Source organism: Scatophagus argus, chromosome 23, assembly GCF_020382885.2.
Source record: "Scatophagus argus isolate fScaArg1 chromosome 23, fScaArg1.pri, whole genome shotgun sequence".
NCBI lineage: Eukaryota > Metazoa > Chordata > Actinopteri > Scatophagidae > Scatophagus > Scatophagus argus.
The window spans coordinates 6,197,341-6,223,932 of record NC_058515.1 but is presented as its reverse complement, the minus strand read 5'-3'; the positions used below and the strand labels follow the sequence as shown (position 1 = coordinate 6,223,932).

At 42.5% G+C, this 26,592-nt stretch overlaps 2 protein-coding genes across 3 annotated transcripts in view; one reads left to right on the top strand and one right to left on the bottom strand.

Moving 5' to 3' along the window:
- The window catches only part of LOC124054262 (pyruvate carboxylase, mitochondrial-like), a 262,121-nt gene that overhangs the window by 76,397 nt on the left and 159,132 nt on the right, over positions 1 to 26,592 (bottom strand). The window lies entirely within an intron of this gene.
- LOC124054263 (leucine-rich repeat and fibronectin type-III domain-containing protein 4) overlaps positions 1,042 to 26,592 on the top strand; it is a 37,705-nt gene continuing 12,154 nt past the window's right edge. The window contains exons 1-6 of the mRNA XM_046380029.1: positions 1,042 to 1,133; positions 19,025 to 19,636; positions 19,799 to 19,961; positions 21,609 to 21,779; positions 22,965 to 23,126; positions 23,808 to 24,542. Of these exons, the coding sequence (XP_046235985.1) occupies positions 19,051 to 19,636; positions 19,799 to 19,961; positions 21,609 to 21,779; positions 22,965 to 23,126; positions 23,808 to 24,542 (1,817 nt within the window). The 5' untranslated portion in view covers positions 1,042 to 1,133; positions 19,025 to 19,050. The remainder of the gene's footprint in view (positions 1,134 to 19,024; positions 19,637 to 19,798; positions 19,962 to 21,608; positions 21,780 to 22,964; positions 23,127 to 23,807; positions 24,543 to 26,592) is intronic.

Sequence of the window (26,592 nt, the reverse complement as noted above, 5' to 3'; positions counted from 1 at the left end):
GGGTGGATGTAGATATCTGAGGGGAAGAGGAGGTGAGCTGGAGGAGAAAAGGGAGGATGAGACAGAAAAGTGATAATGGACTCAATCCAATGTGATTTATGAGTGCGCACACACACACACACACACACAGCAAAGGAGGCATTAATGGAACACACACTATACAGTGCACACAGTTCATTCTCTTGACATTCTCCGTTTTTCCTCCTCTTTTTGCAGGTTTCCAGCCATCGCTCCATCTTGCTCCTGAACCTCCCTTTCTGCGCCTCCCTCCAAGGTCATCAGTGAACAACTAATTCAGAAGTGGGAGAACAAACAGGGATCACAGCGTGCAGAGTGCAGCGAGGCCCTGAGACACACCCTGGAAATCAACACCTGGAAGCGAGGGATGAGAGGAAGAGGAGGGGCTTCAGAAAACTCAACGTGGGAAAGAGCGAACCAATAGGAGAGCAAGCCAGAGAGACAGATGAATAAATAAGAAAGGAGAAGCTGTTTGAATGAAGGGGGGGAGGGGGGAGGAGGAGGAATGAGGGAGGAAAAGGAGAGGTGAAGATCTCCACCAACTTCAGGATTCTCATCCTCTGCTGACTGAACTGCTCCAGATATAGAAAGAAGTTGAATACAGCCATGAGGAAATCATATCAAAACGCCATAAATAGGATTTCAAGCAAAGTGGATTCGTGGATTTCTTCTCAAACTGAGGTCTCTATTTCGGAATACCGCGCCGGGATTGAGCGAGTAATTCGGGATTTTCCAGGTTTTCTTCATCTATAGAAACCTAAGAGGATATTGTGGGATTGGAATTTCTGCGACTCTCTGGTTTTTCTTACACTGACCTACATCAGCCTCTGTTTGATGTGCGTGGGGGCGTGTGTGTGTGAAGGGGAGTAGGACAGGTGTTCAGCACAAATACACAACACCCCACCCCATCCCCATCCTCAGCGCCCCACCCCCACCTCACTCCACGACCTCCTGCTGGCCCGACACAGAGGAGAAACACCTGGGGCGAGATCTGTGCCAAACATACACACACACACACACACACACACACACACACACACACACACACACACATCACATAAACCTGGATAACATGTGGAGCTGATTCGGATTATAGAGCCGCACAGACGGAAAAGGTAACGTCCACGCAGTTTCAAACACACACACACACACACACACACACAAATAGAGACACTCATACATTTGTTGGCGTATACGGGGCCAGTAAAGGAGGATCTGTGTTTGCATGGTTAGCTCTCTTGTGCTGAATCATTGAGCACATCAATGCAGTGAACACCAGCACTCGCTGGGAGTAGGAACTCGACGTTCCCTCTCTCTCTCTCACACACACACACGCATATATACACACACAAACACACACTGGGGCCTATAAATAATGAACAGATGTGCATTCATAACAACAAAAACATGAGAGGCAAATGTCAGAGTGCAGAAGAGAATACACACTCAAATCTCCCACATGGAACAGATGACTGTACGTGTCCTTCTTGTCTTTCTATTTTAATCCTTCCACACCTCTCAGCCCCCCACCCCACCCCACTATCTGTGCTGTACATACCCCTACCATACTGAGAATGCTCTGCTTTCTCTTGTGTTTCTGTGTGTGACTGTCAGCCAGATGTCCTGTATCAGATTACTCAGTAGGCGCATCTCAGGTTGGCTTTCATCACCTCGCCTTTATGCAATCTCACCTGGCGTGTCATGCCTGTGTGTCTATGCATGTGCGTCTATGCGTGTGTCATGAGAAGAGCGTGCGGATGCAGGGTTGAGAGTGAGAGTGTGAGTGTGTGTGTGTGTGTGTGCGTGTGTGTGCGTGTGTTGTGGTGGTGGCGGCAGCAGCAGCAGAGAATAGTTCCAACCTCTCTTTCGTTTGGAGGGTTTTTACGTAAGCTGTGTCTGAGCGCGCGTGTGTGCACACACACACACACACACACAGATTTGGCACACTGACACAGGAGATCAGACTGACTGAATGGATATATGGGAGGATCAGAGTGCGATGAGAAAGAAATGGAGAAGAGGGGAGAGGGAGAGTGCAAGTGGGAGGCATTGGAGGAGGGAAAGGGATGCAGGGAGTTGGAAACGGGAGAAAGGGAGGGAGAAGTGACACACAACATACAGTGATGAGCACTGAGGGTTAAGAGAGGTCAGGATTGCAGTAAGGAGAGTGAGAATAAGTGGTCGACTTTGCAGAGTGATAGATAGGGGGCAGATGAATGGAAGAAACAGGACAAAGTAGATTAGGAGAGAAAGGCTGAAGTGATGACGGCTCATGGCAGCAGAGAAAGAGATAAGGGAATAGGGAGGAATAAGGAGGAGACTGAGGGAGGGATAGAGAGGAGCAACAGATAATATAATAGAAAAGATTGAGACATAAATTGTTTGAGGAGCAAGAAATCACACAGAAGAAAATAAAAAGACTGAAGTATTGATTGATGATTAAATGATAAGTGAGATTTTAAGGCCCAGACTGATGAGTGACAGGACAATTAAAAATGGTTAGAAAGGCTAGAATGGCTGACTAGAATGATAAATTCAGTGAACGTGGAGATAAAAATAGAATAAGAGATGAGGAAGAAATAATTAGAAAGGACAGATGGCCATCATTATGTTGCCTTCTACTGTTGTACCATTGGCTACAATTAGTCTTACATGACCCCAAAATGTCTGTAAAAGATCACTAACACCAGTAATGAGCTATTTAGAGATATAACTACGAGGGGAATATGCTCTACCATGGGGCTTTTCCTTGTAATAGACGTGCCAATTATCAGGCACAACTTTTGGGAAAAAGTGAAATTCTTCCTCAGAGGACATTAATTACCCTGGAAACAAAAGAGAGATTCGGCTTAAAAACAATAAACCACACGTGAACCCGTATTCATGAACAGTAAGCTGTTTTGAATAACTGAGACAGGGCCCATTACTTCATCTGTTGATCGTTTACAGCAGCTTTGACTCTTCCTTTAAATGGGGCCAACGCTAATTCTGAAAAGACGAGGACTGGATCTTTTTAAAGTGTAACAAAGACGCCTTTTGATATCCATTAACCAAATTGTGTTTCTATAATTGCTCTCCTGCTAGCAATAGTCATAAGAAAACAGAGGAGGAGGTAGTGCCACACGGTTCAGACTGTGACATGAAGGCAGAATAACTGAACATTTTCTGAATTATCTTGTCGTTACTGGGGCTGCCTGTCATTCTGAGGCCACTGTAAGGAAGAGGCATGAACAGATGGGAGGCTCACTGTTCAGAGTAGAAGCCTTGCCAAAATGAACAGACTGGGAAGTGGATGAAGGAATAGAGGGGGAAAAAAATGGCAGGCACTGGACCATTTGTTGAAGGAGAAAAAAAAACTGCAGAGCATTTAATTGACAGTTCACTAAGCCCCTCCCCCCTTAGTTACTGTTGCTATGAGCGTCAAGCTTTCTGTTCTATCGCGACACATAAGCAGTTTACAGTGATAACAATTGTCTGCTGTAGTCAGCAAACAAATTAAGTCGACTGAAGATGCCGTCTTTTTAATGTTTCCACCGGGTTTGTTTAAAATTGAGAATCTTGTAAGAGGACCTTAAATAAGCATTCGAGACCCTTTTACATGATACATGACTGGTTAAAGAAGAGTGCAACTAAAGTCATGCTTTTTGGTTCTTCTTTTAACACAATGTTAGAAAAGAAAAGGCAGATGATCCAAGATCCCTGCAAATGTAATGCCTACTTAGATAACAAGTTTGGCTGTAGTTTCTGGAGTGAGACCCCCCCCCCGCCGCCGCCACCATATAGTTGATGGGCTAGATCTGAACAGGGCCCACAAAATATTGTAATTGGAATTATGTAATGCCAATTACCTTGGAACCAATTTTGGGTTACTGCAATAAGCTAGTTAGTCTAACAATACTATTGCAGTAGACAGTAGAGCAAGCAAAGACATTGTTTAATCCATTCCTTTTGGTTGTATACTTTTGTTTCCTGAAAAATTTAAAAAAAAGAAAAAAGAAACCACCATCCATCCACACTCTATAAATGCCCAGTAATGCTCTCACTAGAGACCCATGCAGCTTCAACATGCAGAGAAAGCAAAAGCTCGCCTAGCTACAGTTGCTAAGCTGTGATTGTCTGATATCTGTTGAGGGGAGGGGGTTCAGCAAGCTTTCAATTAAAGAATCAAAAGGCAAAAGAAAGGAGATGAAATGAAGTGACAGGTGAAGCGTTTAAAGAAATAGTGACAAAGCAAAAGTACAATAGCTGCTGGCATTAAGGATAATTGTATTAAACATATGAAGACGGACACATGAAAAGACTTCAAAGACGATGATGAACAACAGATGAAGGATGTCATACACCTTTCTGATACAACCAGCCTTCAATCAAGGCGAGGACTGAGTGGAAGATTCGAAACGCTGAAACAAAGAAGACATGGCCAATGTCAGGAAGGTGGCACATGATGGATGAATGGATAGACGAACGAATGACAAATGGTGGAGAGAGAGAAGTGAGAGATGAGGACGTTAAAGATGAGAGGGAGAATCGAAAGGATGAAACAGCAGGCCACTGTCAACAGTTAAAGAACCGAATGGGCAGATGATGGACAAAGAGGTATAGAGCGATAGCGTGATGAAGAGGAGTAATTGCAAGACCGACTGTTTAAGATAGGGAGGAACACTCAGAGGATGGAGAGAGACTGAGTAATGAAGAATGAAAAGGAGAGTGATGACACTTGAGAGGTGGATGATAAGAGGGAGTGGGGATAAGGGAATAGAAGAATAACAATGTCTGAAAAGAAAAACTACACTAATAAAGCACTGGCACGCTGACGGCGAGCGATGGGTGGATAGAGAGATGGAGGGGTGGGTGAATGAATGGAGTAAAACTGATATGATTGAAAGTTAAATGGATGAGTAATTAGACTGCTAGCAGTCTAACAAGGTAAGACAGAAGTGCAGAGGAGAAGGATTGGAAAAAAATGGATGCTGAGTCTAAGAGAGGATTTAAGTGAGAGGTTGAAGGCAGAAAAATAGTATGTCACAGAGAGGAGCAACCCAGAGGCGTCCCAGTCAGAGGTGGAAGAAATAAGAAAAAGCACAGTGCAGAAGTAAGGAAAGATGGAGGGATGAGAGAATGAGTAATTAAACTGACAGTCTGTTTAGGCACAGCAGGCGCCTGATGAGCAGAACAAACTGTGATCACGGCAACCGCTGGAGTCAGACAGAGCAATGGTTTTTGGGGAGGGAGGAGAAATGAGGGGAGAGCCAAATGTGAAAGTGTGCATATGTGGGGCTTCTGGCGTGGGGATTAGAAGAAGAGAGAGTGACACGAGGGGGAAATGAGGGATGAAAGACGCTTGTCGTGTTATCTGCAGGTGTAAGAAATATCTACAGCTGCAGGGAATTTTACAAGTCCGGATTAGGAAACTACACACAGACCTGGAAAAAGATGGTTCCACTCTCTTGGCAATACTGATACAAATCTATGGAGGCTAAATTTGAATATATGATTCAGCTATGCAGACTGAGATTTGCCAACAAAAGTACATTTTAAAGCCACCTGACTAAGTTTCTAATCCTGCTTTGTGAAAAACCCCCTTAGGAGATAGAGAGGGCATGGATTTACCCAAAAAACTTTGATATGTTCAATCCCATCAGAAAGGTGCTCACCAGAAGCCCTGTTTTCTATTTAAGCAAGACCTAAAGCCTGTTTTCAGCTTGTCAGGCCTAAAACGTGCGATGTAAAGGCTTTATTTTAACCTTCTCGGAGGAGCAGATCGGTTGCATTTATCACACAGGGGCAGCAACTATTGATTAGATTTATTATTAACTCGTCTGTTGACTGTTGTGTTCTCATTTACTGACTCAATCCTTAATCAATAAAATGTCAGAAAATTATGAAAAATGACCAGATGATATCTGTAATGAAAGCTTTTGCATGACCCACAGTCTCTAACCCAAAGATATATAGTTTATAATAACATTAATCTGAGCAACTTCTCACATTAGAAAGGTTAGAAACTAATAAAGCTAATATAGCTAATAAACTAATATAGCTAACTGTATCAGTTTTATACCCACCAAGATAAGACATCACTAAAGTAACTGGTGTTTGAAAGTGGTTTGAGCTTCATTTAGACTGCTGTGCGATGTCAGATCTTCAACTTGTACAACCATTTGCAAAACTGTTAAATATTAGATGCATCAACTACCAAAGATGTCCAACATTTCTGCTACTCATGCTGGTAACATCTCTCTGACAGCTGCATAGTAGCATCCAAAGCAACGCTGATGTAAGTCTGCATGCTCACAGGTGTTTGTCTGCATTACAACTATGCTCAACAGATGCGGTAGGTTGTAGATGCTCAAGTGAATCATGGTGCAGAATACAACGTGGGTGATGACTGTCAAAAGAAAACTGGCTTGCACTTAAGTCAACAGTATGTATAGCCCAAGTCTGACAGAGACGCACAGAGCGTTCCTGCCTGTATCAGCACTGCCAAGCATTAGAATATGAGATGCAGTAATCAACAATCTCAAGGGAAACCAGTTTCCCCTGCAGGCTCATTGCAGAGCAGAGCTGGTTTGCCTTTATTAGTGTCTCACATCAGGGGAGAAGAGAGCTCTTTGTGGTGAGTTACAGAGCAGGTTGTGATTCATTATGGCAGAGAGTAGCCACAGTGAGCAAACATGTCTGGTACCAACAGACCTCAAACAAGAAACCACTGAAAATTCTTTCGATCCCCACACCACATGCATCTTTTAACTCCAGGGTTCTTGTACTATTCACACCTCTTCCATCCCCATCCTCCTACCTTTTCTTTCCATTTCCGAATACACAGGAAGAAGAAATACACGTGTGTGTGTGTAGCATTAATCAACACACCGATCATGTGATTAATGCTACACACACACACGTGTGTGTAGCATTAATCAACACACCGATCATGTGATTCAGACATCTGATTGGTGTGTCATTGACCTACTGTACTGAATGCAGAGTGCTGATTGTATAATTGTTCTCTTGCTCAGGATTTCCCCTTACAAAGCTAGGATCCCTGCTGAATCATCAAAACGCCCCTTGCACTTACATCCATGCATGCGCAAAAACACGCTTTTTGTCTTGTTAGCCAATCAGGGTTCATATAATGGATGTCGCAGGGTTTCTGATGGGGCGGGAGATGTTGACAGCTCAGGAGTGGTGTGTTTGTGTGTTGTTCATCGGCTGTTGTTTGTGATGGATTTGCAGTTTTTTGCTGATTAGCCTTGGTAATGTAAACACACACAGGTGCGCACAACACATGCAAATCAAACACTGAAAATAATGCTGGGTTGTGGGGACGGCTGCGAAATGGACTTGAGAAACTATGTAGGAGAGAAAAAAGTGGAGCTAGAAATACAGAGAGAGAGAAAGTGAAGGAGGGGGGAGAGAAATAGATGGGATGGATAGATGGAGAAGGAGGAGGAGGAGAGGGACAGAGAAAACTGCAAGCGTGTTATGTTCAGGGTGAGTGGCAGGTCAGTTATTTTGCAACACTTGTGATAGTGTGTGTCATGCAAAGGCATATTTGTGGGTGTAAGCAGAAATGTATTTGTATTTGTAGGTCTGCAGGTTTGTGAGTTTGAGAGTGCCAATGTGTGTATGTGTGGGGAAAATGTAGATTAGAAACTGGAGTAGTTCTAAGTTGAAGAGTTTGCAGTGACCCGTCAATGACTCTTCAGCACCAACGCACGCAAACACTTACACCCGCATACAATTCACACAAATCCTAAAGCATCACACCGCAAAAGAATGTCTGGTGAGCACGGACTCTGATACATTACGTTGCTTCATACTCCAAGTGTTTGGAATCGGGCCCAAACCGCAGGATATGGCACTATTGCACTTAACGGGACATGAACATAATTACAAAATTTAAGCTGCATTCATTTTCCAATCAGACACAGTTTAAAACAGGCTGATGGCAAGCAGTGGGAAAGACTCCAAACTCTTACAGGTGTGACCGCCATGAATGGGACCAAATCCAGAGCAGTTTACTGCTCAAGTCTGACTAGCGTAGTCGGCACCCATCTGTAATAACCTGCACGAAGCATGTAAAATGGCATGAGAGCGAGAATATCTACTATATTAAGAAAGTAAAAAATATAACATTTTTTTACCACATGAATTTGCTTGTCACAAGAAGTACTATTCAGATTGTGACAACAGCTGTGGGATATCTTCAGTGGCTATGGAGGGACATTTACAAAAAATAATGTCAATAAAGATGCTATTAAGGTACATTATGTTAAAGCAGGAGCCATTGTTTTTGGAGCTTAACCAATGCTGGGAGCTAAAAGTCAGGATGTTCCATCCTCTGCTGCTTCGGTTTAGACGTTTCTTTTGCGAGTGTCTCTTGTGAGCTTCCCAACATCAACTATAACCCATTGTTTCCCTCACTGGACACACAGCATTACCAGCTCGTGACTTTTCTTGCTGAAATCACTCATCCTATTTCAAGCTAAGAACATTATGTGGTTGCCTTTGGTCACGAAATAAAGAGGAAATTGTAAACCTACAATAAGTTATTTTCGAGGAAACTTGGGGGAAATAAAAACAAGTTGGGAACGCTATACTCATATATTATCACCTTTAAAATTCTCAAGGTGATAAGGTGAAGGAAATGGTATTCTGTTTTAACCCTGGTTGTGGCCTCTACCAACTCATGAGGGAAGTATCAGGCTCCTTAGCTCCTAAACGCTCCATTAGTTTTAGCAGTTATTTGTTGTTTTGTGCTGAGCAGATAGGATACAGTGGCTGCTTAGAACTTCTTCAATGAAAGCAGTTTTCCTGCTCGGACTGAAATTATGTCACATGAGCTGAAACTATTAAGCTCTTTAAAGCCAAGGGAAATTGAAGATTCAGAAGATAATTCTCTGTAGGCCCGTCACTACAAGTGACCCTTTTCACATTGTTATTTGATACACTGTTATCAGAAAAACTGATATTGATTATAGCCAATTTTAAAAGAAAAAGCGTGCATGTATGTAGAGGATGCCAATTCATTCAGGCGATTCATCACATTTAGAACAATATGGGCTTGTATGTATCAAAAGAGGAGCATGTGGCAAAAACAAAGACTGTCAGCTATTAATTACAGGCTTTTATTGGCCCACATCTTAAACCATGTTACTGCACAATTTAATCAGATGCAACTGAGCTATTGCCATCTGGAGTAAGGGAGCATCAAAACAGAACAGTATTGAGGCGCCTCTCTGGCACCAATATGACAGCTATCTACCAATGAAAAATGATTCCTCTCCAAGAAAAGGCATCCTGGTATAGCAGTGTAACAGAGCTGCCAGGGCTGCTTTCAGCACTTTATGTCCCTGATTTGCTCAGCTGTTCCCGTCATTGCTCAGCTGTATCCATCTGTAAGACTATTACAGATGTACCAAACTAGTACCTCAGTTTACAGAAATACCTTCAAAACTGATAATGCTGTAATCTTACTTTGCAGTCAGAGTGAAGCATTACAAGATGACAAAAGAAAAATGCATTCAAAACCCAGGTCTGTGCTGGTATGCTTCTGTAAGTGTGAATATAAATACTGATCTTCAGGTACATAAAGACAAGATGGTGGATAAAACATAAAAATTCAAATGAGAGCTTCATAACAAATCACGGTCCCTGGCATGATCTGTGCCAATGAAATGCCAAAGAAAATCACTGTCAGCTCCGTTGCTTGCCAATTCAATTTACCTCCCAGAAAATTTAATCCCCTAGCTGTGCAGTCGTGCTGGCTTTCCAAAGAGAGGAAATAAAATGACAAAACCTCAGCAAGGAGTGGGAGATTGGCTGCTACAGATAAAACACAACACCATTACAGAGTTGCTAAGAGAACTTTCAGAGCTGTTTGGTCATGGAATTGGTAGATCATGTTTCTATGATGGAAAAACCACTGTATTAGTGGAATGGGAATCTTCAGAGATGTCTAGTGGAATGAGGATTTAAGCGTTTGAAAAGCTGGTCACGCAATCTTACTTTAGTTTTATGATGATAACTGCCCATATAGTCCCTATTGTAATGTCAGAGGCCAACAGAAATCCTCTCTTTACTTGGCTACAACTGTTCACTTGGTAACCATTGCTTCATTACTCAACATTTGGCAGTAGGGACCACCAAGTCACCAAATGATTCAGGACAATCTGGGGGTGGGGTACCAGAGGGCACAAAATCGCAAACGAGGGCGAGGGGCGAAGCTGGGATAAAACTCTACTCCACTCATGAAGTGGGTGAGAGCAAGGCCCACTTAATGCTGTTGTTCACCACTTGAGATTTCCTTGTCCACCACTGCACAAGTCTTCACGGTTCACCAATTCACTGCCTGTGGTAAATCAGAGCGGTGGGTTAACTCTGCCTCTTGGTTTTTCAGAAAATCAGGCTCTTCTAGCGGTGCAGTATTTCTAAACATCAGAGAGAGAAGGTCTCCCCTCCAAAAAAGAGGCCCACTTGAAAAAAATCCCAGGTAATATTGGTTTCTCAGATTTTTTTTTTAGGACTTCTAAATCTTCGGTTTTTAACAAAGCGTTCTAAGTTCTTTAAAGAGCAGGATGCTTATCTATGCAAAGTGAATACGAAGTGTGGCAGCATTTTACAAAGCCAAACTTCAAAGCCTCCAACAATATTATTATGTTTTTACTCCAAACAGCAGGGTGGCTTGCTTTCTCTAAAGTGTTGCCATGTCCAAAGATTATAGATAGTTTTAAGAACTTCTTACTTAAGATAAGGTGCTGCAGTCAAAAGCACTCTACAGTTTCACTCAGCTCTACTGAAATGCTCATGTCTCCTAAAAAGTCAATTTTCTGGGCATAAGAAGCAAATGCTTGATTTTCAGGCAGCTGGAGAAAATCACCAGAACTTTAATGTTCGTCATGCAAGATGTGTGAAATGTGCATCGCCAAGACAAAAACAAGGTCTTTATATAAGCATTTTAATTCCTAAATCAGTGCAGAGGTGGAAGTTTTCCAAAGGTGTAAAAAAAACAAATAAATAAATTAATAAATAACCCAGACGAAAATACTTTAAAAATCTGACTGTGCAGTGTTCCAGGAATAGAAACAATTATCAAAATCTTCCAAACAGGACGGATTCCAACAGGATTTACTCAGAGAGGGTCATGCATACAGATGCGTACACATGCTGATACAGACACTTGCTCTCCATGCACACACACACACACACACAAGCTGTTTATTTTTTCTCTCAAACACAACATGGAGGTTTGGGAGGAATTAGTTGAGTTCAGTATTTCAGCAGAACTCTATTATTTTGGATCCCTACTGTGAGAAGACTGCAGTCCTTTTATTTTAAAGAGAATACACTTCAGTTCTTTTCTCTTGATTTCCCATTGCTCTTTTTTCTCTCCCACAACTGACCTCAGGGGTTCTGCGGGTTTATTTCCCCCATCAGTACCCCCCACCCATACAGCTAGAAAAAAACAGATGACTGTACAGACTGAAAAAGAACCACCTGTCAAGCACTTAATGACTGACATTTGCAGACGTTTTTTTTTTTTTTTTTTTCTGCGAGGCGCATGCTTGACAAAAATGACTGGCATGACAGGCCACTTGTGTGTGAAAGCTACTCATCTTCACATTTCACACTAAAACATAGCTATAGCCAAAACAGGTCTGTTTACATCCTTGTCAGTGCTGGAATTGGGCCAGTACTCATTGGTAAGGAGTATTCTCCATTAGGTCCTACTCACTATGTGTCTTGGCTAATTCTTCACAACTCTAAGGGATCAGTATTTAAAAAAGCCTCGTAACAAACCAGTGTAGTACCAGTACATGTTGTGCTATATATCAAAATGAGTCTGAAGCACTGAACATCAAAGAAACTCAAAGCTAGCAATGAACAGCTGATCAGATTTGTAGTCTTGCTTCCCATTTCCTGATCATTTTCAAACGATACCCTATAATACAGGTCAGGGAGGAACATCTAACCATGACCCAGCTGCTCATTATCTCACAATGAACTCCTACTTTTGATTTCCGACCTCTGGTAAATGTCTAGTCTCAATGAAAAGTTTTAAACCCGTGCGATGGCCAAACTGATGTGATAAAGTTTCAATGTGTCCCAAGCGACTCCTTTTCAAACTTAACTGACCAGTCACCTCTTCCTTTTCCCTCTCACTCGTCACCTCATTACTCTCACTCCCATCCTCCAGTCGTGCTTCACCTCCGTCTGCCGACTTCCTTTTTCTTCCGCCATCATGATGGTGATGCCTTCAAAATTCATTTTTAACACAGCCCTCCCTTTCCCTAATCAAATCCGCTCATCCCTCTGTGTGACAGTGATAGATGACGGCCTTCACCCGTTTATCACATTTTACATACGTTTCTCTGCCCATCCGCTTAACGACAGACATTCATATACACTGACTCTTCATCCCTCTTCCTTTCCATCTTCCTCAAACTCCTGCTCTTTCCAGCTTTCTTTTCCACTCATTCTCAGCTCTTCACAGTGGCGGATTTCATTGTTTAACTCCAATCTCACACTCCCTCCTTCCACCATCTTAAGCACTATTCTCCCATTTTCTTTTCCTTTGTTGTTCCCCCACACTGTATTTCAGGCAGTTAGCCTCTCTCTCTCTCTCTCTGCATCCCTCAGTTGTTGTCCGTTTCCATATCCAAAACCGATATCCTTCTTTCCTGCGCTCTCTATACATTCTGGATGACTAAAGAGGACAGAATACGACAGAGGAATGACAGAGGAGTGATAGTATCAAAAGGATGAGTGGGCTTACAGTACACACGACTGCCGCACGAAGAGGCTATGTGGGCGTTCTTTTGTTCCTTGCCTAGAGAGAAAGAGTGTGTGTGTGTGTGTGTGTGTTTGTGTGTGTGTCTCAGCCTCCCTATAATTATGATTGTGTGGGAAGACTGTTTTGGTATGCTCGCAGTTGTTTCTGTATGCAAGTGCTCTCACCTAATGTGAAGGAGCTGGATTATGAGTAAAAGTGCATGCAAGGAAACCTTAAAGTGACCAAATTCATTTCTGTGAGTGAGTATAAAGGATGCCTCCACTGTGCCAGTGTATTTTCAGATCAAGCAGTGTCAAAGTGTACGTCATATTAATAAGAATCCAAGGGTGTAATTTCCAAAAATTTCATTCATGTCTACTTTCAGCTTTCCGTGAAACATGAACCTCCTTCCTGACGCTGCGGTGACTGGCTGTCAGTGGTTTTGAGTGAAGCCTTGTGGCGTACCTATTCACACTCCAATCTGATCTGTGGATTACTGTGCATGTGATAAGTGGCTTTTGAGAGCTAATACAAATCCCCTTGTTTGTAAACACTGCAGCATTCCCTAAGTCGATTTAAGTCGATTATCGGCTAATGGCATTTGCGCGTTCCAGAGTTGATGCGCAAAATACATACGCCAATATGAAGATTTGGAAATATACATGCAAACACAGCCGTACAAGGAGTTTATTAATGTTAGCAATTGTAGATGAGGGCCTGACATTTATAAGAGCCCACACAGAATTAAAGAGCAAAAAAAGGAAACTAAGCCTTCAAAGCGCCGTGGCTCTTCCTTAAAAAAGATTCCCCCCAAACAGACACATTGGAGCTTTTTAAGTCATGCCTGAAGCTGCTCTTAATTGCATGGGTTTGGGGAACACCATTGTTTTAAAGCTATTAACTGCTTCATATTTAGCTGGGTTTGTCCTCGCAGAAAGGTATCGTGCCCCCCTGGGGCCGTGGTGGGTGTTTAAACAGAAACTTTTGGAAGTTAAGGTGAGTTTAGGTTCAGCCTCGTAGCACTGAGTCATGCTCCAACACTGGGGGTACCGAGAAGTTCCTTCCACAGATGCTTTTAGCTCATGTTCTCGTTCACTTCGTGCAGCCTTTTCTGCGCTCTCCACCCGCCTGTTTGTTGCTCTCTGGAGGGTTGATGGTTCTTGTAGGGGAGTGGAATGAGAGAATTCCCAAAATAAAGGGAGCAAAAGAAAAGCAAAAAAAAAAGATGCTGTAGACGCTCATAAGGTACACATGCCCAGGAGCACGCACACACACACACACACTTTCAGAACACAATTAGCCAAATACACATGCGCTTTCATGTGATGCATTTTCACACATAAACAGGATTTTCTTGATCTGTTCTCGGTCTGATCTCTTTTCTCGTTGTCTTTCTGTCCTCCGCTCTGTGATTTGTCTCTGTAGTCTTTCATTGTGTGACTGCCTTCATTCTTTCCTTTAGAAAAAGTAAGGGCCTTTGGCCTTATCGCTATACTGCAATGCTTGCTGCTTCAATGTGTGTGTGACTTCGAGAGCAAAAGAATTAGTGTGTGCGTGCGTACTCACATCTGTGTGTTCCTTTCTTATTGCAAATTCAGCAGCAAACTCTTAAGAGCAAGTGAAAGCTTGCTAAGTGTAGAGAATGTCACATTAATTCAAAACACACACACACACACTAGACAGGCACAGTGAAGTCTGCATCTTCAACTATATATATTAAGTGTAGGTACTAGCTGATGGCAGCGACTTCGCACAGACAGACACACACTGTACTTCACCTCTGTGCTACATCAGTACAATGTATGAGATAAGACTTTATTGATCCTCAGAAGTGAAATTCAAGTGCTGCAGTGGCACAAGAAGCAGACAAAAGAGGCAGGTGCAGGTAAGGGGAGGAAAACTATGCACGGTAAAAAGAGTAAATTAAGAGCTATATATAATACCCAGTATAGATACCTACTATATGCAATTAGGTTAACCAGTGAAACAGTTCCATAAAATTGAGACTTATTATTTGGTATCAAAGCAGCAATGTCTCAAATGAAAGGTAATCTGTTATGCAGTATCCAATATCTAACTGCAGAAACTAGTGCTTAATCACTTCATTAACTGACAAGTCCAACCACAAGTGTGATGAATTACCCTTTTTTTTTTAAATCACGATAAGCTGAATACCTTGTTGTTGTTGTTGGTCGAACAAAACAAGCAATCTGATGACATCACCTAGGGCTCTTGGAACTTCCCTCAGTTAAAGATTTTTAGAAAATAACCAAAAAATTAGTCGGGAGTTTAGAAACGGGAGATATATTTCCATCTACCTGTTTCTATGCGCATTTAAGTTTGCATTTGAAAAACCCTTAGTGGAAATGTGAGAAACTTAAAAAAAAGACAAAATATTGCAAAGAAAAAAAGGTTATAATGTTAAATGTGCCTAATTGAAATGCCTGTCCAAAATGTTAAAACTGATTGATAAAGACTGATAGAAACAGATTTCTTAAATATCTGATGTTGCAGCACCTCTCACTGTAAACGCTTGTCACATCCTCTTGAATATATCTGCACAAAAATGCTAGTTGAAAAATGCATCAAATCCATTTTATTTTGCTATAAATACATACGGCATCCAAAACACATGAACGTACAAACACAAAGCCCTGCCACACAAAGTGACCCCCTAACAAATTCTCTACACACCTGAAAATCATTTAGTCATATGATTAGCGCCTTCAAACAGAAAAGAAAGAGTGTATGGAAGAAGAGACTGAGAAATAAAGAAAGAAAGAACAAGAGGAGGAGTGTAAACGAATGGGACAGGGTGCTATCCATCTCTCTCTGGCTCTGATCGATCACTAAGCAGATGGATCGGTTACCCCCGATGTGTGTGTGTCAGAAAGCTTCAATACTGCACTGCTCTAGTTGCAAATGAGACCTGCTCTCTAATAGAGAAGAGTGGAGAAGAAGAGGAGAGGGACATGCAGGAGGGAGGGAAGATTTCAGGGAGGCAGGAAGTGGAAGACGGAGTAGTGAGGAGGAGGTAGGCGAGAAAAAAAAGGGAGGCATTGGGAAATCAAGAGGTAAATCAGATTGGGGAAGAAGGATGGGCGAGAAAGTTAGACAAACGTGGGAGGCAAGGAAGAGCAAGGAGGGAGTGCCTCTCAGACTGGCAGAGGATAGAACAAAACCTTGTGCGTGGCATGTATGATCTCAGAGCGTGTGTGCGCATACGTGTGCATAGTTTGTGAGGCAAGGAGACACGGAGGGCAGCAGAGTCAGCAAGCCATAGAGAGACACACGAGGAGAAGGAGGGGAAAAAGGTGAGGGTAGAGCTGTGACTGATAACATTGTCGTACTCAGGTTGCCTCAAGGGCAGACAAGACAGAGAGAGAGAAAGAAAGAAAGAAAGAGAGAGGGAATGAGATACAACGAAAGAAAATGCGGAAATTTACAGAGCAGCCAGAGGCGGAAAGGGTTATAAGATGGAAGGTGAGCAAAGATGGAGAGACAGGATAGAAGAAGATAGGAAACACAAGGAGGTGTGCTGCAGTGAGGCTGATAAATGGTAGACGATGGATAGCAAGGAAACAAAGAACAATTCCTAATAATGGAGTAAGAAAAAGAAGGAGGAGGAGAGGAAAGTGAGCAGCGTGTGTGTGTGTGTTTTAATGAACATTAAAGAGAGTAAGAGCAGGCACAGAAGTTATTACAAGAGAGAGCAAGCACAAGTGAGAAAGTGCAGGGAGTAAAAGACGGGGAAAGAATTTGGAAGGCAAAGGAAAGATAAAGGTCAAAGAGGGAGTGCAGACACAGACCACACAACAGGAGAGTTTGTGTGTGTGTGTGTGTGTGTGTGTGTGCGTGAGAGAGCATACTGACATTCAGCATGGTCCAGGAGAGTAAAGTAAGCTGTCTGAGGAGCAGGCATTAGCAAAGTACAGGGTGAAGCTGTTCAAGCCATGGCTGAAGTGTCACAAAAACACCTGAAATTAAGGCTTTTTTTTTTTTTTTTTCCTTCTTTTGACGTCAGGGCCGCTGCAGAGTAGACACAATTTTAAGTGGCATTTCACTTTTTTTAACGGAGCATTTTCACGTTTTAGTATGCACGCCTCCGCGGGAGCTCAGGAGCAGTTGACTTCCAGCGCTGACTGCCCTGGGGACTGGCTGTCACTGCAGGCATTCATGACTTTGTTCCCCCACCTCCCCCCCTCACCCCACAAATACCAACCCTCTCCTGCTGCAAGCTGATGACACCAGACTTAAGGAAATAACTATCTGTGGCGTCGCTGCTGAGTGTGTGCTGGAGTTATATCTTTAGGTTCATTTCAAAAAACATACTGAGTTCCTGGTAGTCACTACAACTCCTTAGAGCAACCAAGAGACACTTGAGTATTTAGAGTTAAGTGGAAAAAAACAAAAGTAGCATTTTTTTAACACTCGAGTCACTGTGGCTTGTCAAAGGTTCTATGAATGGGGGAAGAATTATCTTTCTGCTTAGATTTCTTTTCTTAACTAATTTCCCATCGGTTTAATATTCCACCCAGACATCTTTCAAAGGGAAATGCCTGACATCGACGAAGTAGTGATACCATTTCACTGGATCCTTAAGCAATCCATATGTAATCCATTCCCATTATCTAAGAGTGATACTGCTTATTTCCTTCCTACTCTTCCTTGCTTTAACAGCAAGAACATTTAGGGACCTTGAGATAGAATGTATCATCATTTCAAGTATCAGGTTTCTTCATTTTTTTTCATGCAGCCATTAAAAAAAAATGAGACACTGTAGGCTGTCTAATATAGCTAATAGAGCTCATATTTTGGAAGTAGACCAAAGCAAAGCACATAGCTGGGAGGAGAACGCAAAATGCTGCTGGAAACCTCCGTGCTTTGATATCGGAAGTGGTCTGGTATCTGAGCTAAACGGCAAATCCTCTTCTAGGTTCACGCTGAAAGAGGAAAGCTATCACCTAATGGAAAATATTGAGCCAGCAATTTGCATCAACCTGTAAAAGTCAGCGTGATGAGTGTCTGGTCGTTACTCAAAGTATTACATTGCATACATTCTACATCACTATATAATCACCACGCTCAAGGCTCTACTCCACTGCACATTTTTCTCCACATAGAAATACACCCGTCAGTTTGTGTCTGTCTGTCTCTGACTCACCGTCTCATCCTCTGTCTTCTTTCCCTAGTCACCGCAACTCTGACTGTTATCAACACTCCCTGTCACTCATTCTGTATCTAGGTTACAGTTGCTATGACAACTATTATGCATGCCAATCAGAGGCAGTGACTCATCTCTATACCTTGTTATCACATGGCTGCTTTTAGGGATGGCTGTGCACAAAGTGTGTGTTTACTGAGAGATTTTCTGCATGACTCAGATTACAATGAGGCCCTTGTATATGCTGTACTTCACTGAGCCCACTGAGACCTACATTGCTCTGAAATCAAGGCTGGTGACCCAATTTGACTGACTGACAGACAGTCTTAAGAAGGGTCTGATGATGCAACACTCATCTAATCTGCTGTTACAGGTTTCTAGGTAACTGTTACTATGGGGACTGGTTGTGTTTAGTCTTTTGGGATGTTGTTGCTAGGCGACAAACAGCAATGGTGAGGGGATTGAGTGTACTTGCAAGTGTATATGTAAAGCCATGCTTCCAAAGCAGGAGCTTTCCCCAGGGACAAGGAATGTTTGGATAAACTATGTGTGATTCAACCACAGGGACTAGAGTCTAAATTAAATTCCAGGGACATTATTTTATCTTCCAAAAAAAGTCTTTGCTCGTGGGACAGTACTTTCCAAATGTAAAGGAATTTTAGGGATGGGGCTTGCAGCGCTAAACATTCTGACTGGTTGAGTACTTGCAACATTTTACTTTGTTTTTTTTACAAGGCTTAATAAAAAAACAGGTGTTGCATGAGTGTTACCCATTTCTCAATATGGATGTTTTGTGCTATGAAGCACCAAGTGGGCATTAGTGCAGGCTGGCACTCATTTAAGAGAAGGCCTTGGCCCACACAAGTGCAGAACATGCTCTCTAGTCTAGTCAGAGTAGGTGGAAGACAGGAAACCAGACACACACACACACACACACACACACACACACACACACACACACAAAAACAACACTTTAGACTTCTCTTACAAAACACTGTCTGATCAGGGAACAAGACTAAAACCCATTTTGTTGTTTTTTCTTCCCATTCTCCCTCTTTGTCTCCCTCCAGGTCTGTGGATCGCCAGGCGTTCTACCATGCCTGTCCCCCCACCCCTCAATCCCTGCAGACAAAAACACCTGCCCCACACACACCTCCACCCCGAACAAAGGGCAGAACATTCCACCTTCCCCTCCCTCTTCCCTCCATCCATCCCCTCTCTCTCTCTTCTCCGCCCTCTCCTTGTCTCATCTTTACCCTCCTCATCCCATCTCATCCACTGCGCCTGCCCCAGGACTACAAAAAGAATCCTTCCTGACTCTGTCCCTTTCCCAGCGTTTCACTGGCTGACTCTGGTCACATGCTGCCTGCTGCCTTCTCTGATTGGAGCAGGGGAGACGTGGGGCGTGGTCTCGGCCTGTCCCTTCCACTGCGTGTGTCGAAATCTTTCAGAATCACTCAGCACGCTCTGTGCCGACAAGGGCCTCCTGTTTGTCCCCCCGCACGTTGACCGGCGCACCGTTGAGCTGCGACTGGCTGATAACTTCATCATGGAAGTGGGTGGTAGCGACTTTGTTAACATGACCGGATTGGTTGATTTGACTCTGTCGAGGAATACCATCCACCTGATCCGACCTATGGCCTTTGCTGACCTGGAGAGTTTGCGCTCGCTGCATCTGGATGGTGAGCCAAAACAGTAATTCTATAATTCTGTTCTGAAATAACCGCAATGCTGCTGACTTAAACTACATGGATATCACAGTTTGGCAAAATAGTCATGTGAAACAAGTATAAAACAAACAAATTACAACCCTTCAGTGGCATTATTGAAATTTGTGTGTCTAGGTAATCGCTTGACAACACTTGGACCCAGGGACCTTGCAGGTTTGGTCAATCTACAACACCTGATCGTCAACAACAATCAGCTGGTCAAAGTCTCTGCACAGGCCTTTGACGACTTTTTGCTCACACTGGAAGACCTGGATATGTCTTACAATAATCTCAGGAGGTAAGCTTTTGTCTCTGTTGTGACCACCAATGTACTGTGCATTTGTAAGATCTACTCTGTTCTGCTTTGTTTGGTAGGAACACACTATACTGCTCTCGGGTTTCTTGTGCTCAAGTCTCGATCTCGTGTAGATGCTGAGGCAGAGCTCAGCTCCCGAAATTTCAAGGCACGGTAGAAATGCCTTGTATGATCACGCAACAGTCAGCAAACACAATGAGGAGAACTCAGCTCAAACTGCTGAGGCAGAAAGGGCAGGACTAAAAGCTCAGAAACTTGAAAGTGAATCAATTTTGATGAGGTCCTAATTTTCTTCGACTTCGATTTTGTTAAGATTTGATGAGCACACGCCTGAGCTCACTCCACTGTGTATGAGTGTGCATTGCTATAGCTGTTCTACAAGATTTGTCCTTTAGAGAAATGTACAGTATTCCAGTCATCTATATGTAGAACAATGGATACTCGTACAGAATGACTATCCATTCTTCTGGACTAAATAATAAGCGAGAACAATGATGACAAATTCTATCAATCCCTTATTCTCCTCTTTGTGTGCCACTGCGTTAATAAATTCAGCAGCTTTAAGCTGTCAGTTCTGATTAAGGTGTTTCACTTGTCTTCTCTACAGGGGCTCTCTGGCCTCTCTTCAGCCTCCAACAAACCATGAGAAGTCTTAAGAGTTTTAATGATGCATACATTAACAATTGTTGTCTGCCCTTTGTTGCAGGTTATGAATTTAATGTGAGCTTGCATCACTGATTCTTATCAAAGTTAAAAATGTTCAAAACTAGAACGTATCATATTATAATGATTTTTTATGTACATGAGATTATCCTGGCAGGGAGGCCCACCCGTGTAATTTAATTGGGAAGGGAACTGAGGGACAACTGGTGTCTCTTGCAGCTTAGAGTTGTTCAAATATCGCTTTTAGAAGAGTTTTACAGAGCAACTCTGGAACCTGAACTGATCTCATGTGGTTAACCTTCTGGGAAAATGGTGCTGAACAAGGCAGCAACGATGGGAATTGCTAACTAATGCTTTATTTATTAAAGGAATTAAAATAACAAATTTCAATAATTTCAAGACACATTTACACAATATAGTCTCCTTAACAAATGAGTGAATTCAACTTACGAATGTATGATACTGAGTGGTACTGAACTCGAGAGAACTGAATGAGCAGTTATGACCCTGACTTCAAAAAAACTCATTACTTTATATTTATTGTATTTTGCTGCACAATAGGAATACTAAATGAGTAAAGCAATGGGTTACAGATGGAACTAGTGAAACTCAGAGAAAGACGAATTGAGAAAGAAAATAAGCATCTGCTGTTGTCGTCTATCACTGACATCACCATTGATTAACTAGAGTAACACAGGAAAGTGTTCAAAACAGAAAGTAAACTTTAACTGACTGAACAGCAGCACACTCATTCCTTAAATCAGGCAAATTTTTTTATGCAGTGTCCATGTACCCACCGGGGAAAGTAACCATCGGAAAGATCAGTCTGTCATCATAGCTGCCATTACTATCAGGAAACATTCTGAATTATAAACTCAAAAATAAATGACCAGTCTTGGCTTAAAGTCGATTCATTCAATGAATCTTATGTTAATCTCAAACTATTCCTCCATTTTATTGCAACAGGGTACCGTGGGAGTCCATTCAAAACATGGCCAGCCTGCACACTCTCAACTTGGACCATAACCTGATAGACCACATAGCAGAAGGAGTCTTTGGAGAGCTGTATAAGCTTGCAAGGCTGGACATGACCTCCAACAGGCTCCGAACACTGCCTCCTGATCCCCTCTTTGCAAGGTAGCTCTTAAGCTTCGTCTTTCATGTTCCAAGAAGTGGCTTAGTGGAAATATTCTGTGGCAGACACCACTGCCACCAAAGTGGTTTTTAACAGGAGCATTCTGGCATTGAAACACAGGAAGACAATGTCGGTGTCATTCCATTCACTAGGTAGTCGTTTTGTACAGAATGTACATAACTAATCACAGAGTTTGATAATCTCACATGCTCTGTGGACTGATGAGAGTAGTTCAAAGTATTTATGTACTGAATGTACATAACTCTATGATCATTACATATTTTTGTTCTGTTATTACACAAAAAGGAAGGAGACTGCTTTCTCCACACCAAGCCGAAGGAGCAAGTGGCTGCATGGTGAACAAATAAGGACCTTAAAGGTCTCTTATGCCCACTTAAAGCTTAAAGGGACTTTGTACTTTTTCTGCTAAATGGTGATGGCAAGTAATGAGGGAGGTTGAGTAAAGAAAATGATACTTACGGCAGAGGTGCAACTAAAGCTCCAACTAACTCAAAATAACTATTTAACAAAGACCATCTGTGAAATGGAATCTGAACTTGCGTTCAGCACAACTGAGATAGAAAGCAAATTGCTGAGGGATTAAATGGAAAAAAAAAAAGAAGAACATTAAACAGGTGTTTGAGCGTCAGTCACAGTCACCCATTTCACATACGAGATATTACAGCTCCAGCTTTTAGAACAGCCATCCGGAAACCTGCTAAGGAACCAGCTTTTCTTTCTTCCTTGATATTTGCAAGTTAGTCCAATTTTAATGTGCAGATACATGCTGCAAGATGCTTATAACAGCAATGCTACTAAGAATTGCTTCTGGGCTGGTTTGTTACCACCTGTTGTGGATCATTTTCATGGTTTCTCACATTTGGAGCAGTAAGCTCTTTTAAACTTGCTCATGCCTTACTTTATACTAAAATTATTCCTCTCTTCTGAATCCCTCACAATTTTACTGCAATAAAAAAAATGAATAAATAAATAAATGCATTAACTAAATATTTTAGTGGCAAAAGGAGTAAGTTGATGCAAAGCAAGAAACAAATAACTTTCATTGGTTGAATAAACAAAACAAGTTGAAGTAAACAAGTAAACAAAAACGTAACAAACTTTAAACTCCATCAAGGCTTACTAATTTGTGAGAGTGAACTGGTGGCTTTCTCTACTGTCATTTTCAGGTCCCAGACAGGTGCAATAAGTCCCACCCCCTACAATGCCGTCATAAGCTTAAATTTTGGGGGGAACCCGCTGCACTGCAATTGTGAACTGCTGTGGTTACGGCGGCTTATTCGTGGAGACGACATGGAGACATGTGCCACACCTGCTCACCTAGCAGGAAGGTAAACTGATCAACTGATCATTTGTCTAACATACCAAGTTTAAGAACCAGTGCTTTATCTTAACGCTATTAATCAGTGAAGCAAAGTAACAGGTTGAATGATCTGTTGAATCAAACTCAACCTTGTCTTTAAGGCCAATTTGTTCTTCAAGTTTTTGCTCTGGCTCTATTTAGCATACATCCAATTACAGCCCTATCATTTTAAAATACCTTAATTGGATCATCACGTATTCAAGAACAGAACTTGAGCACAAACCCACAGGACAGGTTGGCCTGAGTGTTGAAACAATGATGTTACATGGTTGAAGTCATTATTGTGATATCTCACACCTTCTCCCCGCATCGCTCTGCTAAAACTTTCCAATCTTACCGTGAAGCAAAGAATGAAAGCAAAGAATTGAGGTGGAAAATGAGCATCTGTTGTTATCTGTCATTGCTGTCACCATTAAGTACTCTTTATATAGTCCTGTTTTCTGCAGAGCAGCATGAGAAATGATTCAGACTGTTGTGCATTACTGAACTTAACCCTTGCACAGATGAACAAGAGCACATAGATGTTTAGGTTAATGTGTTGTCATTGCCAAACTCACCCTGGAGGGATTAAACAAGACAAAGTCCTGCACTTAGGCAAAAAGGGAATTCTGCTCTCTTGGCTTCATCTTTCTATCCGTTCATCTCTCAGATATTTCTGGTCGATTCCCGAAGAGGAGTTTACTTGTGAACCACCTCTCATCACCCGTCACACTCACAAGCTGTGGGTGCTGGAGGGCCAGCGAGCCACTCTAAAATGCCGCGCCATTGGCGATCCTGAGCCGGTAATCCACTGGGTTTCACCAGATGACCGCATCATAGCGAATTCATCCCGGACCAGCTCCTTCAGCAATGGGACCTTGGATATCTTGGTTACAGTTGCCCGTGATGACGGGCCCTACACATGCATTGCAATAAACGCAGCGGGTGAAGCAACTGCTACTGTGGACTTGAAAATAATCCCCCTGCCTCACCGGGGAGGAGCAGGTGGAAACACAGGGAATAACAACGTGAACACCAAAAACAACAGGAACGTGACCAATGGGATTTTACGGACTGATCCCGGCTCCTCGGATATCAGCACGGGGAAAAATGGAGGGATTAACAACAGCGCAGGGCGTGGAGGAGAGGGGGAAGACGGGAAAAGAGATGCAGGGGAGAACGACGAGGGCAACAGTAGCAGGGCCTCCGAAGGGGAGAGGGTCGACGGAGGGAGCATGGAGGACGACGAGGGGGACGAGGAGGAAGGAAGGATGGTTGGAATACAAGGGGTTACCTCAACCTCAGCTCAGGTCCGATGGGATTTGGGGCGTTTGTCTACAGCTTATGTAGTCTGGATGTATCAGATACAGTACAACTGCACCGCCGACGAGACCCTCATCTACAGGTCAGTTCAAATTTTGCCTTGTAACTCACTAACTAACTCACTACGCAAACAATGGGAGCCAACATGAAATGCTATTCATCGAGCTGCAATACTGTTGCAGTACTGGTGATCTGTTATCATTTTGCATAGCTTCTTTTCCACATGCAACCACAAATTCTTTTTTTGTCATCGTCATCCTCCCCTCAAAAGGTGGATATCCCTTAAATATTTATCCATTACAGCATGACACCTCGTACGTGTAACAGTTCACCTTGTACATGGACGGGTGGATAGCTCAAGGGAAGGATGAATGGGGAGACAGATGAAGGGATAGAGGGGAGAAGGCAGTCAATAATTCATCTCCATCACTGTATGACACTAAAACCCAACAGGTGGTGGTAGTCAGTGCATATGGATGAGGGTAAAATGAGAGGACAGGTGGATGAATGTTAAGTAAATAAATGGGATTTCGACGGAGGGCAGCTTTTAATAATGTGACCATTTGCTCCTGGAACATGAAGCAGTTAAATTCTGAATGTTAGACACGTCTATAGCAACATTTAGTGACATATCATGTGCCATTAATGGACATGTCTTATAAAGCAACACAGGGTTTTGCTGGGAAATGTCATTTTTAATTTGAAATAACACTAAAACCTTCAGTAAGCCATGCCATTTTGCACTGAAAATGAGATTCCCTCACACTTCACTGTCCATGTTTACTCACCATGTACCCAGGGGAAGGAAAATAATCAAAAATTTATAATGGACTGGATTTGAGGTTAAGTGATGCTCTAGTTGTTGCAAATTATTTAACAAACCACTGCCACACCCTGCCTCATAAGTTGAGGTTACATCTCAGGGAAAAAAAAAAAAACACAACAACAACAAAAAGAACATGAGGTGAGTCTGTGCAAAGCTGCCAATCTTTTCTATTCTATCAATCTCTCTTTGCTGTAAGCCAATTTGTATACAGCAGCTGGGGCTAGACAAAAGGAAGGAGGAGAAGTACTACTGCAAGCACTGCTAACAGCCAAAGAGAGCCAAAAAGTTTAGAGGGAGGAATAAATCAAAGCAAAGGATTTCTGTGAAACAAACCTTTTTTGTTGTTGTTGTTATTGCTGTTTTCACATGAAAAAAGATGAATCACGAGTTTTATCTTTCTTCGTTACCACCATGAACCTGCAATACCCTTAAAAACTAACTACTCAGAAACATGGGTGGAGTCTGAATAAGTAAGTCTGAGGTGAATCTTGTCCTTAAATGAATGACAGATCGGCATGGGTTTTAGCCCTTTGGTGTACTTCTGTCTACAATGTAATTGCGCTGTACATGAATTAAGCCCACATGCATACAAAGTTTACTGCCACTATATTTACAGCCTGATGAAATAGAGACGGATGAAATATTTGTGTGTGGTTGTTGCTACAGCAGAACAGAGACTGAAACAACGACAGCAAGATGGAATAAAAGAAAGAGAGAGGAGGTTAGGGAGGGATTGCAATCATGGCATCATTTTTGTTTTTGATTTACTCCCGCACTAACGCAGGGACTGAATGCGGTTTCCCCTCAGAGATGATGGTATTAAGCTGTAAGTGGTACTGAGAAGGGGTGAAGGGAGCTAACCATGTAACAGGAAGAGGAGAGACGGAAAGATGATTGGAAATATGAAAACCTGTGCAAGTATAATCAGAAGGATTGAGGGGAAAGTAAGGAAGATGGCAGGCACCGGTGATTGAAAAAAAGAAAAAAAAAAACGAGGGGGAGGAGAAACCAATAATTTTGAGTGATGGATAGAGTCAGAAGGGAAGAACGGGTGAATTTTAAGACAGGAATGGCACCTCCGAGGTTTCAGAAGGAATTGAGGGAGAAGGGGAAGAGAGAGGAAGGCCTCTACCCAAATCACCTTGGGAGATATTGAGATGCAAGAATGATGGGTAAAAGGAGAAAGGATGACAGACAATAAGGGGGAGAAGAGAGATGTGTGGGCCCAAATGATCCTCAAGGAGAAAGCAAGGAAGCAAGGGTGGAGGGAGGGAAGGGAGGTGTTTAAATCGGGGAATCTGGGGAA